At 38.0% G+C, this 16498-nt stretch overlaps 1 protein-coding gene across 3 annotated transcripts in view; it reads left to right on the top strand.

Moving 5' to 3' along the window:
• cdk18 (cyclin dependent kinase 18) overlaps positions 1-8647 on the top strand; it is a 328641-nt gene extending 319994 nt beyond the window's left edge. For all 3 annotated transcript variants that reach the window (XM_028797139.2, XM_051924616.1, XM_051924615.1), the window contains exons 15-16: positions 5659-5736; positions 7147-8647. In XM_028797139.2, coding sequence (XP_028652972.1) covers positions 5659-5736; positions 7147-7181 — 113 coding nt within the window. In that variant the 3' untranslated portion in view covers positions 7182-8647. The remainder of the gene's footprint in view (positions 1-5658; positions 5737-7146) is intronic.
• Positions 8648-16498: the final 7851 nt, after the last annotated feature.

Genomic DNA, 16498 nt, shown 5'->3' with positions numbered 1-16498 from the left:
TAATATTATTATTATGTAGTTTTTGAGTTTTGAGATATTCCCCAGGGCACAAATAGAGCTGGTTCGATCATTCTTTTATTTTATCTATCTGTAAACTACAGGATCTCTATAAATTAATGAAACCTTTTAAAAAAAATTACGGCTCAGTAAATGTTAATCTAAATACCATAGTTCTGTAGGAAAATGAATAGTAAAATGAACATTTGCAATTACTTAATTACTTTGATTGGAGTATCCATTTTCATTCTGCTCTGCTTCTTGTCACGCAAGTTGTGATAATTGCTACAATTATGCTGGTGTTCTGCACCATAGTCTTTATCGGCACTAGCAATTTTTTCACCACCCTCCCCCATCCACATGAAAATGCTGATCTCAACATTTTAATGTAAAATTTAATTTTTTTGCTTAGTATTTACTGTGGCACTGAGTAATTAAAATTAAATAAAATTAGGAACAGGAACATCATATTTTATTCACTCTACATCTGCCACAGGTAGTTTCACTTCTAAATTTAAACTGACACCTTTGGAGAATCAAGCCTAGGCGTGGAGTAGAAAAGTGATTGAATTGTCCAGGTCAATCTGCTTACTCTTTTTCAGTGCAATGTGGTTATGCTATACACCACTCAATGAAACAGACACTCTTCGGTATTATAGTATCAACAACTGGTATAAACCACAGACTGACCATCATCATCAGTGCAGAAAAACATTTTTGTACTGGACATCCTACACAGACTAATCTACCCTTATACTCATTCATATCAAATACAGTACTTGCAAAATCTTAAGTAAGTAGTTAAAAAGTGTTTATTTTAAGGAAGTAATTAAGAAACAACCTCCTGTTTTTCTCACTCTATGACTATTTTAAAATTCTTTCGCAAATATTAACAACCAGTAACGGCAGACTGCACGATAACATGCAGGGAGTACACTTGACTTATAGTTTTCATATTCTTTCTCTGTACGTTTAGCATTCATTTGCTCAGAGGTTGATGTGCTTGCTGCTTCCTGAGCAGCTCTTCTTTTCTCCACCCTAGCGGTCCGCTTCTTCTCTTCTTCCGTCTGCATCTTTTCGAGTTAAAACTGATTAAGTCAGTTTTTGAGTTGCAATTACTTAGTATGTTTTTCTTAATTTTTCACTTAAGCTGGCACTTAAGTGTTCAATCTGCCTCAAGAATGTTTTAAAATATGAAGAGGTAGGGGAAGTGACGGCAAAGATGGTAGGGATGAGAATGGCACCCGTATGCATGCGCTGCAAGGCCACCATCCTGGCCGCTGCCGAGAGTTGATACTACAATAAAATAAAATAAAAATAAAAAGAGGAGTAAAACTCATCACCCTGAAAGTAGAGGTCACATAGTATATGTGTACCAAATTTCAGGTCAATAGGTCAAACAGTTTGCAAGCTACAGGTGATTGAAAATCCTGGACAGACAAACAGACAGCCACGGTAGCGTATTATATCAGAAGATTATGACAAAACAAAGAAGGACAATACAAAGGAACTGAAAAGAATTTGTTGTGTTTAATTTACCATATTTAAACTGAATTCTTTTTTTTCTCTTTTGTTTCCCGTCCTTATTGTTAATGCACAGTAACATTTACGATTATGGATTAATTCCACCCAGTCAAGTAATTTTACTTACATTACACCCTGTTCTGCAATGTCTTGAAGGCAATTAAAATGGAACTTAAAATACAGCATACAGTACAAATTCCATGTTGCTGTACACACAAGTAAGCACTCAAAAAGAAATGCATGATATAGAAAAATAAGCAACACTTTAGAAGAGGGGCTACCTACAGTGCATCCGGAAAGTATTCACAGCTCATCACTTTTTCCACATTTTGTTATGTTACAGCCTTATTCCAAAATGGATTAAATTAATTTTTTTCCTCAGAATTCTACACACAACACTCCATAATGACAACGTGAAAAAGTTTACTTGAGGTTTTTGCAAATTTATTAAAAATAAACAAACTGAGAAATCCCATGTACATAAGTATTCACAGCCTTTGCTCAATACTTTGTCGATGCACCTTTGGCAGCAATTATAGCCTCAAGTCTTTTTGAATATGATGCCACAAGCTTGGCACACCTATCCTTGGCCAGTTTCGCCCATTCCTCTTTGCAGCACCTCTCAAGCTCCATCAGGTTGGATGAGAAGCGTCGATGCACAGCCATTTTAAGATCTCTCCAGAGATGTTCAATCAGATTCAAGTCTGGACTCTGGCTGGGCCACTCAAGGACATTCAGAGAGTTGTGCTGAAGCCACTCCTTTGATATCTTGGCTGTGTGCTTAGGGTGGTTGTCCTGCTGAAAGATGAACCATCGCCCCAGTCTGTGGTCAAGAGTGCTCTGGAGCAGGTTTTCATCCAGGATGTCTCTGTACATTGCTGCAGTCATCTTTCTCTTTATCCTGACTAGTCTCCCAGTCCCTGCCGCTGAAAAACATCCCCACAGCATGATGCTGCCACCACCATGCTTCACTGTAGGGATGGTGCCTGGTTTCCTCCAAATGTGATGCCTGGCATTCACACCAAAGAGTTCAATCTTTGTCTCATCAGACCAGAGAATTTTCTTTCTCATGCTCTGAGAGTCCTTCTGGTGCCTTTTGGCAAACTCCAGGCGGGCTGCCATGTGCCTTTTACTAAGGAGTGGCTTCCATCTGGCCACTCTACCATACAGGCCTGATTGGTGGATTGCTGCAGAGATGGTTGTCCTTCTGGAAGGTTCTCCTCTCTCCACAGAGGACCTCTGGAGCTCTGACAGAGTGACCATCGGGTTCTTGGTCACCTCCCTGACTAAGGCCCTTCCCCCCGATCGCTCAGTTTAGATGGCCGGACAGCTCTAGGAAGAGTCCTGGTGGTTTCGAACTTCTTCCACTTACAGATGATGGAGGCCACTGTGCTCACTGGGACCTTCAAAGCAGCAGAAATTTTTCTGTAACCTTCCCCAGATTTGTGCCTCGAGACAATCCTGTCTCGGAGGTCTACAGACAATTCCTTTGACTTCATGCTTGGTTTGTGCTCTGACATGAACTGTCAACTGTGGGACCTTATATAGACAGGTGTGTGCCTTTCCAAATCATGTCCAGTCAACTGAATTTACCACAGGTGGACTCCAATGAAGCTGCAGAAACATCTCAAGGATGATCAGGGGAAACAGGATGCACCTGAGCTCAATTTTGAGCTTCATGGCAAAGGCTGTGAATACTTATGTACATGTGCTTTCCCAATTTTTTTATTTTTAATAAATTTGCAAAAACCTCAAGTAAACGTTTTTCACGTTGTCATTATGGGGTGTTGTGTGTAGAATTGTGAGGAAAAAAATGAATTTAATCCATTTTGGAATAAGGCTGTAACATAACAAAATGTGGAAAAAGTGATGCGCTGTGAATACTTTCTGGATGCACTGTAGGTATTTCTGTGATGATGTGATGTGTCAAGACTATTAGAAACACTTTAGTTTTAATAAGACCAACCCATGACAACACCGTAGAATAGAAGCTACCTATAATACATCAGTTATCTGGTATCTACAAGACCTTAACAAAGTCTATATTTTTGTTACATAGCATTAAGTGACTAAAACCTATGTCACATTACATGACTTTTCCAGCAATTTGCAGTTGTAGTCTTAGCCATCTGGAGGCACACTCCCATGAAGCTGATCCTCTAATGTGATCTGTCTTACAAATGAAACCAACTAGTCTGCTACTAGCTAGGATAAAATCAAACATGTTTGATTTTGTCGTTAGTCGGAGGGGCAGGCTATGTGTATACAGGAGGCAACCAAATGTGCCAATTAATGAATGCACATCCAGAAGTACAATGCACAGAATGTAGCGACAAGGAATAAGAAATCCACATGTTTTGAACCTCACAAGCAAAAGAGAAGCTCATTTGTCTTATGTCTGGTATTTCACATACCATAACAGAATGGAAAAAATAGTTCAAGGGCAGAGATTGCTCCTGAACTCGCTGCAGCTGTTAACCCATTGTAAAGTGCGACTACATCAGGCAACATGCTATTGGCTGTCAGAAAAAGGGGCAAGCATGACTGCGCCGGAAGAACTGTGCTTGGTCAGTAACTGTAATGTGGGCTTGTGATTTTTAGTCGTGTAACACGATGCAGAGACGAGATCAGCACTTCCATCCATCCATCATCCAACCCGCTGAATCCGAACACAGGGTCACGGGCGTCTGCTGGAGCCAATCCCAGCCAACACTGGGCACAAGGCAGGAACCAATCCTGGGCAGGGTGCCAACCCACCGCAAATCACACACAAACACACCCACACACCAAGCACACATTAGGGCCAATTTAGAATCGCCAATCCACCTAACCTGCATGTCTTTGGACTGTGGGAGGAAACCGGAGCGCCCGGAGGAAACCCACGTAGACACGGGGAGAACATGCAAACTCCACGCAGAGAGGACCTGGGAAGCGAACCCAGGTCCCCAGGTCTCCCAACTGCGAGGCAGCAGCGCTACCCACTGCGCCACCGTGCCGCCCAAGATCAGCACTTGCACTTGGACTTGGAAAATCTAACATTCTACATGACAAAAAGTCATGTACTGTGATATTGACTTAGAGATGCATTATATCCAGCCCTTGTTTATTTTTCATTTTTAACACATTTTTCAATAAAATCGTGGCACTTACTGTAAAAAACTTTTTTTTCCATATGTTTTTTAGCCACCCTAATGCATGTTCCAAAAACCTTCACTTGGGTGGGAAGGTGATTTGAGAGAAATGACATTAGCGACAGAGTGGAATCAAACCTATGATCTTAAAATGAAATAAAACATTCATTCATGTTCATTTCTCAGTTCGGAAAATCCTAAAAACACTGAAATTTTACAAATGTGAAGTACTGAAAATGTGCATTTGTCTATTGGAGAATCAAACCTTCGATCTTTCTTAGAAAGCCCAACACTTTATCTGCAATATCGCTAAAACACTGAAAAGATTATTTCACCAAATTTGTATATAAATGATGAAAAACTGGTAAAATTAAAATAAAATAGTTTGTGTACATTGGTGTCGAACCTTCAACCTTTTTTTATGAACATCCAACACACTAAACACTTGACCAATGGTGCTTGACTTTCATATTGAAGTCATTTGACAATACTTCAATATCAATTAATCAAAATTATTTTTTTTTAATTAATTGTCTACACTGGTCTTGAACCTTCAACAGTTTAATTGAAAGTCCAACACGTTAACCACTTAACCAACACTGTTAATTCATATATATGTGTGTTGGCTAAAAGCACTATATTTATGTGTATTCGTGAAAAGTATCATATAAAGAAATGAGGAATTTTAATTTGACATAATTAATGTACAGATCCCTGGCCAAAACAATGAAATATTGAATTGTCACCAGAGATCAGCATGCATGGAAAGTTTGAAGGAAACTGGTTCGGTAAAAGTGGGTAAAAAGTTGATTGCAAAATTTGACCCAGACAAACAGAGAGGGCAAGTTGAATAAAATGGTATAATAATAATAATAATAATAATAATAATAATAATAATAATAATAATAATAATAATCAGTCAAAATGTGTATTTTTCCTGTGTGTGTGTATGTTATTACAGACAATGTTTCCATTCTCACTTTGTAACCTTCCTGTCTCCTTTTAGATGCGTCCATTTTTTCATTGAAGGAGATTCATCTCCAAAATGATCCAGGTTGCAGAGGATCTATGTTTCAACAAGCAGGTTAGATTTTTTCTTTCATCTATACATGGGTTACAAGTTTGAGGTGCATTAATTAACTGATGTTTTACTGTTTTAAATGTGCAAATAAACCATTTAGAATTTCACTTTTATTCCATGTAATTGGCACTCCTCTTTAGGAAAGATATACATTATATAAGGAGTGACTTACTTCAAGTTGCTTTCATTTTGTATTCCAAACTCTCCTGCCACATACTTTGCCAAAAAAAAGCGTGAATACTGATAAAAAGATCATGTGACATTAGAGTCAGTGATGATTGTAAAGCCATTATTGAAGAAGAACATACTGGTACAGAATGAGTCTACAGACCGTAGTAAAAGCCTTCATGGCTGGCAATACAAGCAATGAAATAAGTCATGTTACGTGCTGAATGTGGCACAACCCACAACATTTTTTGAAGTAGAATGCAATTAGAACACTGCTAAACTGGATTATGGTAACTGGCAAGTCTGCGATGAATGTTTTAACAGTAAGTGAAAGGATTTCCATGATGTGTCACGGTGTGCTCAAATTGCCATTAACAGGCAAGGCAACTTTCTTACAACCATCATCACCAACAGTTTGACATCTGTACAGCCAACACCTTAGGCTAACTCACTGATCTTACAAAAAGATCAGCTGTTGCTTTATGTATCTCATTCAGCTAACCATTCAAATGACAAAAAACGTTGTCAAGGTACTCCTTTTTTGGCAAAGCAGCAGTGTTACCATCCCAAAGTCACAGTGATCAGACCATGCACTATCATTGTCTTCTAATAGATAGTCTAAAGCATGGCCATCTAGTATCAGTTACAGGCATAGCAAATGGATAAATCTAATTATGCAGTATACATAAGTTCATGCAAACTAAACAATCTTTTCTGAGAGCAACAGCTTATTCAGGTAACTTGAACTTAAAGACTGCATTATTCTTTAAGTCCAAAACCAGTGATTCTCTGTGTAGCCCTCATCATGTCTGGCCAAACCATCTGTAGAAGAGGGAGGGTAATGTGTCACAGTAAAATTCCTATTTCAACCTGAAACTCTGTCTGACCCAGAACCTCTGATACCTCTTCTTCCTCTTTTGGCTGCTCCCGTTAGGGGTCGCCACAGCGGATCATCTTCTTCCATATCGTCCTGTCGTCTGCATCTTGCTCTGTTACACCCACCACCTGCATGTCCTCTCTCAGCGCATCCATTAACCTCCTCTTAGGCCTTCCTCTGTTCCTCTTGCCTAGCATCACGTGGAAACTGGCAAAATAGATGTTGCTGGCACTGTCAAAACTAACCATTTAACATTATTGTAAAAAAGAAAGGTCAACTGCAACTTGTACCTCTTTGATAAATTTTGGATTGTAATTTGTAATAGTTACTATGTTAATAATTTTGTTATTGTTTTCTTTTTTTTCCAGCCCGAGGGAAGAGTCGGAGACAAAGTTTATTTTAGAAAGCTGTCCCTTCCAAGGTGCAAAAAACCTGGAAAAGACAAGCTGTCTATTGGGATCATCCTCCACTTCCACCACCAGATCGCATTGGAGTGGGGGAGAAGAGAGTTAATGGATCCCTAGAAGAACTTGAAGCCCAATATATCAGACTGCATATTTGAATGGCATTGCAGGTCTTTATGAAAGAACGTATCATAACTCATACTGAACAATAATGTATTTGGTTGGGCTTTAAATCCCCAGCCTAGTTGTAACTGCCACTGTTATCTTTGCCTAAAAAGGTATAAATATTGTTAGCAATCACATTTGATGCTGCCTTATTTTTCCACTGTTGTTATACATTTCATATTAAACATAGCTTAGAAAAATTAAATATATCAAAACTGGAAAATGGGAAAGGAAATCTGCTGTTTAGGACAAAGCACAAAAATGTTTCCGTAACAGAGTCAAGTTAAATTGTCCACCATGCTAAAAAAGGGAGTTTTCATATACCGGGTCATTTGATTGACTAAAGCAATTCACTCACAGATAGTATGCAACATTTCTATGCTGCAATGTCTGAAAATAAACATTTCAACTCAACAACAATTACATCATTCATTATAATATGGTTAAATCATGGTAATTAATCTTTATTGATATAGATATTTGTAGCACAAAAATATGTCTTGCACCTGTTTGTAAAGAAATGTTGTACAGTAAAGAATGAATTACCTAATTCATTGATTCAAATGTCACATTAGGCAAGAACAGCACAGATTGCTATTTGACTAAACATTCCTCGTTTTTTCTGGACTCTACAACAGATATTTATCTTCATACGCCTTCACAATCAGATGGGAATACTTGCAGATTTTCTACCTAAAAATATCTGCCTAATTAAAAATCAGTAACTGAAGGAGCCAGTTATTTAAACTGTTTGGCACTTACTGGGGTGCAGCCGATGCTCACAGGGAATTAGTTCTACTCGAACTTGCACAGCATTCAAAATGATGCTGTTCTGTCACGTGGGATGCAATTTCACAGCTTCTTGTGGCTGCAGAGAAGCCTAAATAGGTCGGCCAAGGGTTGTTAAAAAAAGATATTTTGAAAAAAATTCATATTTTATTCTAGCTTTATTCTGAATTGTTTGTTTACTGTATTTGTTATTTGATGTGGTCAATGAAGAGAAGTATTTTCAAGCTATTTTAAATACTGTATATGACAACTAAATAATTTATGTATTTTAAGAGAATTTTATGAGAGAGCACACTGTATGTTTAAAGCTATTGTAGATGATGTCTAAATGTTTTATAAATACAGTATATTTCGATTTTGTATTAAATCTGTGACCTGAAATATTTTGTGCAATTACTACTATATTATCTATTATGATGTATGTCCAAGCTGAATGTATTGTGACTGCCGCCAAGCCAAAACTGAAAGAAGCAGGTATTAATAAATTCTGAATAAATCTGTAAGCACTTTTCTTCATGAATCTCTTTATTAAGGGAAGACTAAACAAAGGTGTTCTTAAGATGAGATTATGCCACTGCTGCTTCATGGAGAATGGTAACACGCCTACCAGACTCCAAAATAACAAGTTCTCAGTTTGCCTCCTTCACTTCTGTCTTGCAGGGAATCAGCATATGGGTGTGTGTGTGTGAGTCAGGTAGGCAGGTGGATCCAGAAGTGAAACTCTTTCTGAAGAAAAGACTGGGAGTGAAGAAACATGAATTTAGGGCACAGCTTTTTTTAAAGGTCAAATGAGTCTCATTCAAATTATAATAAAAATGTAAATAATTACAAATAATTAAAAAAGATTAATCTTTTAAAGGGCTTCCTTCTTTTCATATATCCCTCCCTTTAATACATTTAGTTGTTATCCAGTCATGGGTCACAGGGAGTGAAAGCCTATCCCTTCTTTTGTGAATCAGTTAAACTTAGAAACTGAGAGTAGTCCTTCCTGATATTTCAATGCTACAAGCTGGCAATGGAATAAACACAATAAATAATATAAGTCAGAGTAAGCCTTGTATTTATATTAGCTGGCCCAGTCCACAACAAATAAGAGGCTATTGGTCTAGCACTTGAATCTAAGGAGAAAGAAGAGAGTGAAGGGCAAAGCAAAGGTCAAGACTGGAAGAGAAAATTAGAGAGATGTCAGAACCAAATCAAAAACCAAACATGAAAGTCAAAAGGCAGTGCTAAACTCTAGACCTGGTAACCAAAATTCAAAAGAATCACAAGTTGCTACGTTTTGTCCAATTGCAGTTACAAAATGGCAGTCCAGATGTCATTTTAATGCTTCATCAATTAACCCTGATGCCATGACCCTAGAAGTCAGATTTCTAGCAACCAGGAGCTGCATCATGACGACCATGACAACAAAATGGCCACCTCATAATCTAAACAAAATGGCATTGGAAAAGACATTAAATAAAAGTCAATTTCTAAATGATGGCTCTAATCAAGAAAGTAACCATAGAATTAAACTCCTTGAGTGTATAAATTCCTTTATAGCCTCCAAAAAGCCTGGAAAATTTTTCAAAAGAAACACTTCATAACACTACTGTTGCATGTTCAGATGGCTCACATCAACTAGTGGGTTCCATAAATTGCAGTCGTGTTTACGATTGTCATCCTCTGCATGGTGCTGAACAGGACAGGCAACTGTGACACCCCCTCGTGTACAACACAGTTGTACTGTTCCAAGCACTGTGTTTCCAGGAATCATGATGCTGTGCTCTGTCCTATTCTGAACATCAATACATAATGCATAAGTGAGTACCCTTCTGCAGTGTTACTAGAACTTCATGCAATTCAAGGCCTTTTGCCCACTGTGGATTCGCCCTCTGTTTTATTGTGTTAACTTGATTCTCACATGAATTCTCATAAAATTAATTAACGCCTTGACTTTGCTTCTCCTGAGCCTTGGGAATGCTGCTCTTACTGTTTCATATAGTTGCCCTCCATTCCTGTCTATAAGTTTTCTTTTGATTCTTTCCTTTATCATCTATATAACCACATTAAATCCAAATATGAGACGAGAAAGATACCTGCCTTTCAGAACAAGATCTGGTACGATCAATTCCTTTGCACCAGGTGACGCCAACTTGAAAGTGATTTCAATCCATACTACACATATGTCTGCACCATTGGCTGCATCATGCGTCTTCCACTGCCTCTAAAACGTCCCTCAACATGACTCCAGGTAAGTGCCTATCTCTCCACTGCTCATCAATTATACAGACCTGGGAACCTGTGTCACATATTGCCTCACACCGATGTCTCTGTAGATAGAACTCTGCAAGGTACTATCTGCCCACCAGCGAAGTTACCGGGAATATTTTGATTAATATTGTGAATTTCCCATCGGGATTAATAAAGTATCTATCTATCTCTATCTAACCTGACACTGAGCAACTAACACACTTCTTGTCACCTGCCATAGCCCTATAATGATTCCAGTAATCTGTCTCTGATATTTCATTGAGCAGTTAAATTTGAAACACCCAGAATTTGCACTTATTATGCACAGCTGGGACACCGGTGGTACTCTTTCTTCAGTTTTACTGATTATTCCCTGTTCTGTGGGAATAACCCACCTTGGTTTAGGGACCTCTTTACATGGTCTTATTCTCCATGCTTTACATCCTGCTTTGAAGTGCTCACTGCTGACACAGTTCAAATAGTGAGAGCAAAGTTCGTCACTCCCTCTCTGCTGACATTGGAAACAATGTTTTACTGTTTGTGGGCAGAGTTGTTGAGACAGGGCACAATATGGATATTTTGGGACAGGATTCTGTTGAGTAGCTGCATGCAGTTGTGGTAAAGCCGAATAATTGTTTGGGGCTATACAGTATAATAGACAAGCCTTATACAGTACGCATATGACACTGTAGCATACTGCTGAAATGGGGTAAAATGTTGTTGCTGTGGAGCTGGATATGATGGGGGCCGAGCCTGTTCCATTTACTTGGCTCTGTTGTTTCCCTGCTGTTCTTGTTTAACACTTTGCCCTCCCTGTTGTTCACACCTAACAATGCCTTGTTCAAGGTGCCGCTCAGGCCTATTTGTACTCCACCCTGGCTTTTCCTACTCACTCTGTTCTGAGGTCCGTGACTGCAGTGAAGCTGCTCCTACCTCCTATTTTTTGTTTAAAAGTGCACAGCATTGCTGAGATGTTGTTTGCTGGATTAGTTCCTTGATGTGAGCATTATCTTCACCAAGGGTTTTTAGCTGTGATGCTAGGTTTTATCTGAGTCTGTTTAGTCTGACCTTTATGCTCAACAGATTGTTCATCTAACTGTCCATATTTAATAGTGGTAGTACTGCCTGACCCAACTGACATTCATTTATTATTTTTCTCTGCTTTATTTGCACGTGAAATGTTTAGCTTCTCTAGCAGTAGTTGGTCTGTGGTTTTAGGATCTAAAATGTATGTCTGGAAGTCATTCTGAATACAAGTCAGTGAGTCCAGCATGTAAAAACATATTATGCACTAGTCTTGGGTCATACTGGATTCTGTGAGGCAAACTGTATTTTTTGCTTCTGGTCAAGAAAACATATTAAAAACTCTCTGGAGTCTCCGTACCTCGTTGAACCTTGGCTGATGCAGTTCATTTGCACCTTTTCCTATTAATTTGCAGAAATAATTTATCTAAGAGTTGGTAATTTCAAGCGTGATTTACCCTCAAGGAAACTGTGCAGCTGAAGCCCTGGATAAATAGCTCTGAATACTCCATCAATTATCTCCTCCTCTGAGTAACCTTTATTAAGTGTGCTCTCTATTCGGCAAGCAAGATTGAGGAATGACAGCCTCTTTTTTTTGACCAGGTTCACCAATCCACCATACTAAATGCTGGGGATCACTAAAGTCCCTTCTGTTTGCGACTGGTCTTTGCATTAAACTGAAGGTTACACGGGTTTCCTTATTTTCTTTGACTGTTTCATCAGTAGAAGAAGTAGCCAACAATTTGTTTAACTTGTCTATGACACTCAAAAGTTCAGATATGCCACTGTCCTCTAGATCTCCCAGTTCCTCTCTTTGAAGATAGTCACTAATTAGAGATTGAGTGACAAGCGGGTTTTCATAGATATGTCCATTCCTGGAAGCTGTAGGAAATTACCGAGTTCTATGAGCTTGTCTTTGAGTAATGCACATACTCTCTTGCTAATTTCTTCCTGCAAATTACTCAACATATCCATTTGATTTTCCCCCCTATAGCAGTGGTGCAGTGTATTGTGGTCACTGAAAAGTTACCGGTTACTGACTGGAATCTGCAACCTCTTGCAATCACTGCACCTTAAGTGCAGTCTCTCCTCCATCAGCTTTCACCTTCACTTCAACCAACTGTCTCACTCTACTGCTGCTACTGTTGGGTAATTAAAAATAATATGTGGCACAAGGACAGACAGTTTACCTGCATACCATTAACCCAACGGTGCTGCCAATATTGTGTAGCATTCCTGAAAGGGAGATAATGAATAAATCATTCACTCAATGCCTGTTTCCTCATCAGTGTTTATGCTGAATGAAGCACACAGCACCAACTTTCCAATGTGTACCTTTACAGGCATCTCATCTCATAGGCTGATAGACTAAGTACAAAGCCCTGTAAGCCAATCAATAAATACCTTATATACAGGCTCTCAGCAATTTTTTTAGATTAATGGCTATTTTCCCCTAAATATAAGAAGATTCTCTCACTTAAAGTGTAAATGATCAAATCAGTGTTTTTAATTATTGAGACAAGCAAATGTTTTATAACTATTTTACATGACGTTTAACCCTGCTATACAGGGTGAGGCACAACTGTTGACTAACTAGGTTATCCTTCATTTAACTTGCTTCTGCTGCATCTAGTTTAAAAATATAGTATAGCATATCTTTCTCAAACCAACTTAATTCAATTTCTGGCCACAGAGGGTGAAGCAAAGTAGTAAACAGGCCTGGATAGCATGTCAGTCCATTGCAAGCCCTACTCACGGAAGTCCAGTTTATAGATACCAATTAATCTTATGTGTTTAACTTTCGAAATGTGGGAGGAAAACCTGAGTACTCTTAGAAACACCCACACAGATACAGATCTGTGCAGACAATAATTGGGCATGAAATTTGAACCCAGGACAGTGCATCTGTGAGGCAAAAGTGCTCACCACTATGGCTTGAGTTAGTAGTCATAGTATTTGTTTACACATTTCTACAGTTGAAACATGGGTAGCTTGTGTGATTTGCACATTAGGCTGGGAATTAATTGGTCATCTAGTGGTTTAGGGTCCACTGACTCTATCATAAAGCATATTCTAGTACATATCCACACTGACTCAAGCTGGACCAATTTGGATATGCCAGTAAACCTATTATGTCTTTTGATTGTGGGAGAAAAAATACGTCAACACAGAGAGAACATGAAAACTCCACCAATACTGTAACTGAATGGTGATTTTTTCCCAGTCCCCTGATGTTTTGAACTAACTACTGTACCACCCAAAAGTAAAGTATACATAGGAAAAATACACTTTACATTGTGAAATTATTTACAAAGGAAACGTATTAAAGAAATCCCTAAATAAATACCATAAATTCACCTTGCACTTCTAGGGATAAAGCTGAGATGCATTAATTGAATGATAAAAAATGACACAAGTGCAGCAGCTATCACCACTCCCTTGCTGCTCCAAGGATCAAAGTGCAAATGCCAGACAGTCTGTAATGAGTTTAAATGCCAAACGCTTAAGTGTTTGAATGGATTTCTATCTTGATAATCTAGTTTTCTTCCCAAATTCCAAAGATTTGTGTGTCAGGCTGAACAGTGACTCTAAATACTCCCAGTGTGAGTAATAGGGACTTAAGATGGATTGGTGGTAAGCCAAGGTTTGCTTTCTTCAATATGTTTGATGCAGACTCAAGCCCACTGTGACACAGAGCTACAATAAAAGGTGTAAGAATATGGAAAAGTATAAATATTTAGTGCCAGGTTTACAGGAAAAGAAGGGATTTAGAGTAGGCATAGCAGGTGGGAGGAAATGGGCCAGACAGAAGCTGATTTAAAAAATAGACAGACAGACAGACAGACAGACAGACAGACAGACAGACAGACAGACAGACAGACAGACAGACAGATAGATAGATAGATAGATAGATAGATAGATAGATAGATAGATAGATAGATAGATAGATAGATAGATAGATAGTACTTTGTTGATTCCCAGGGGAAATTTTGCTTTTACAAGAATAAGAAATCTACATTGGGAGCGAAGTTGACACAGAAGTCCACATTGCTGGTGAATGAAAAGCCACACACCCTACCACAACAGTGTGAACACTTATAGTATTCTACAAATAAAAAGAGAAAGGATGGGTACAAGCAAAGTTTGACAGCAAAATCAATAAAATAAAACTAACATTGCAGGCTACCGAAAGGCACTTTACTGAATTTACTGTCTTTTTCTTGCATTAAGAAACATCTATATGCAAAATTAATTTCTACTTTTTCAGTACAATTTTCCAGTTTCTCATTACAGTACTTTCTACATGAACATTGAGGCATTTATAAGGAAAGTCAGTGATCTGTTGTTGGACACTGTAAAGAGAACAGGAAAATCTCCAGCAAAGCAAAAATGCTCAGCAATGTAAAACTACATTGTATGGGTCAGTGGCTCAACACTAAACTAATATAATTTGACTGTTAAAACATATTATTTGGACCTACAAGTGTGGTGCAGTGGCAATGTCACAGTGTAAGAGATACAGTTTCAGGAAATGGTTTTAAACGGCAACTAGAAACATGTACAACTATGTTATTTTAGAAATTTCAACATACACTTCCTTATTCTACTTACATCAAAATCTGTGACTGTATAGCATTGAAGCAAAAATATACAGTCACAATTAGCCTGTTATGTCTTCCTATTGGAGTCAATTGAATAAATATCTCTAAACTTAATGGGTTGCTCTTCTTGACTCTGTCAAGACAGTCACTGTTTCCTTGTTTTCTTAAACAGAAAATGCATATTTAGAGAAGTAGTGAATCAAATTGAAAACTTTAGGCTTTTTCATTTGTTGTGACAATGAGAAAGATTTAACCAGGCTATGTACTGTATTTTGTGGGTAAATGTATTTCAATGTACATTGGGATTTAAGGTTTGCTACTGTTTTACAATATTATAAAATGAAAATATTTCAGATGAGTCTGTTGTCTATATATCATGATGCAATCCTTTGACGTTTGCATTTTACATTGAGGTTTAATTGCAAGTAATTTAAAGTGAATCAGACTGGGTGGTTGCAAGGCTTTTAAGAGCTCATATGACGAGACATGAGTGTGTATTGCAGTAATTCAGTGATCAGCTTAGTGAAGCAAGGGTTATTTTTAATAATTGTGCTTGGGCATTCTGTATGAATTAAAAAATGATTTCTAAACTTCAGCATTGTGCTGCTGCATTAATTATCTCACCACAACCTTAAAAATGGATTTACTGAGTTTAGTGTATGAATAGATATTTCACTTAGTTTTCCCTAAAACCGTTATTTCTGAGTTACTACACATTAAAAACAGTAGCACTGTTCCTAAGACTCAGTACTTTATTCTCATTGGCGGCACATTACTGAATTTAACAATACTTGTGTTGCTTATTGTTCTTATAGTTGCACAAGCTAATTTAAGCAATCTTAATCTCAATGGCAGGTTAGTCTGGGATTGAGACTGAGTGATTGAGTTGATTTGTTATTCATAAGTATACTGTGACTCCAGTAAAGCCTGACAACCATGACAAAAAAATGTATGCCTTCTCATAATCAGATGTTGACTTGTTTTACTATAGCACTGATATTCCCAAACATTTGAAGCTACAGTATACTGTATCTCAACTGTCGGATGGGTATCCTACGGAGACATGTCAATAATGCACATTTTCAAAATTTGAAGGCTAATATTCAAAGTGTTGAAAGATTAATGACAAGACTGAAATGTGCAAATTATTCTTGCTTATTGACCTTTTTTCAAAAAAGAAAAAAAAAGAAGTAAGAAATTTTGTTTGATCTGTTCCATTGAGATGTTCATAGGACCTTAAAGAGTGATCCTGACATCTGAAGTAATTTGTAGGCATTACCTTGGACAGTAACTCCTAGTTGACCTTTAAAGAGGCAGCGGGGCAATGCATAACATCAGAGGAGACACTTTTAAAGTATTTTTGATGAAGGTAGGTGAGTAAGCCATCCCACCAGATAGACAGGTAGGTAGATAGAAAAGCTTCATTGGGCAACACCATTTTATGAGTGTGTTTTCAAATGATACTTTTCTCACGTGTCACCTACAATCGTTTTAAGAAATCC

This window comes from Erpetoichthys calabaricus, chromosome 3, assembly GCF_900747795.2.
Source record: "Erpetoichthys calabaricus chromosome 3, fErpCal1.3, whole genome shotgun sequence".
NCBI lineage: Eukaryota > Metazoa > Chordata > Cladistia > Polypteriformes > Polypteridae > Erpetoichthys > Erpetoichthys calabaricus.
This window is presented reverse-complemented; position numbering and strand designations above follow the sequence as displayed.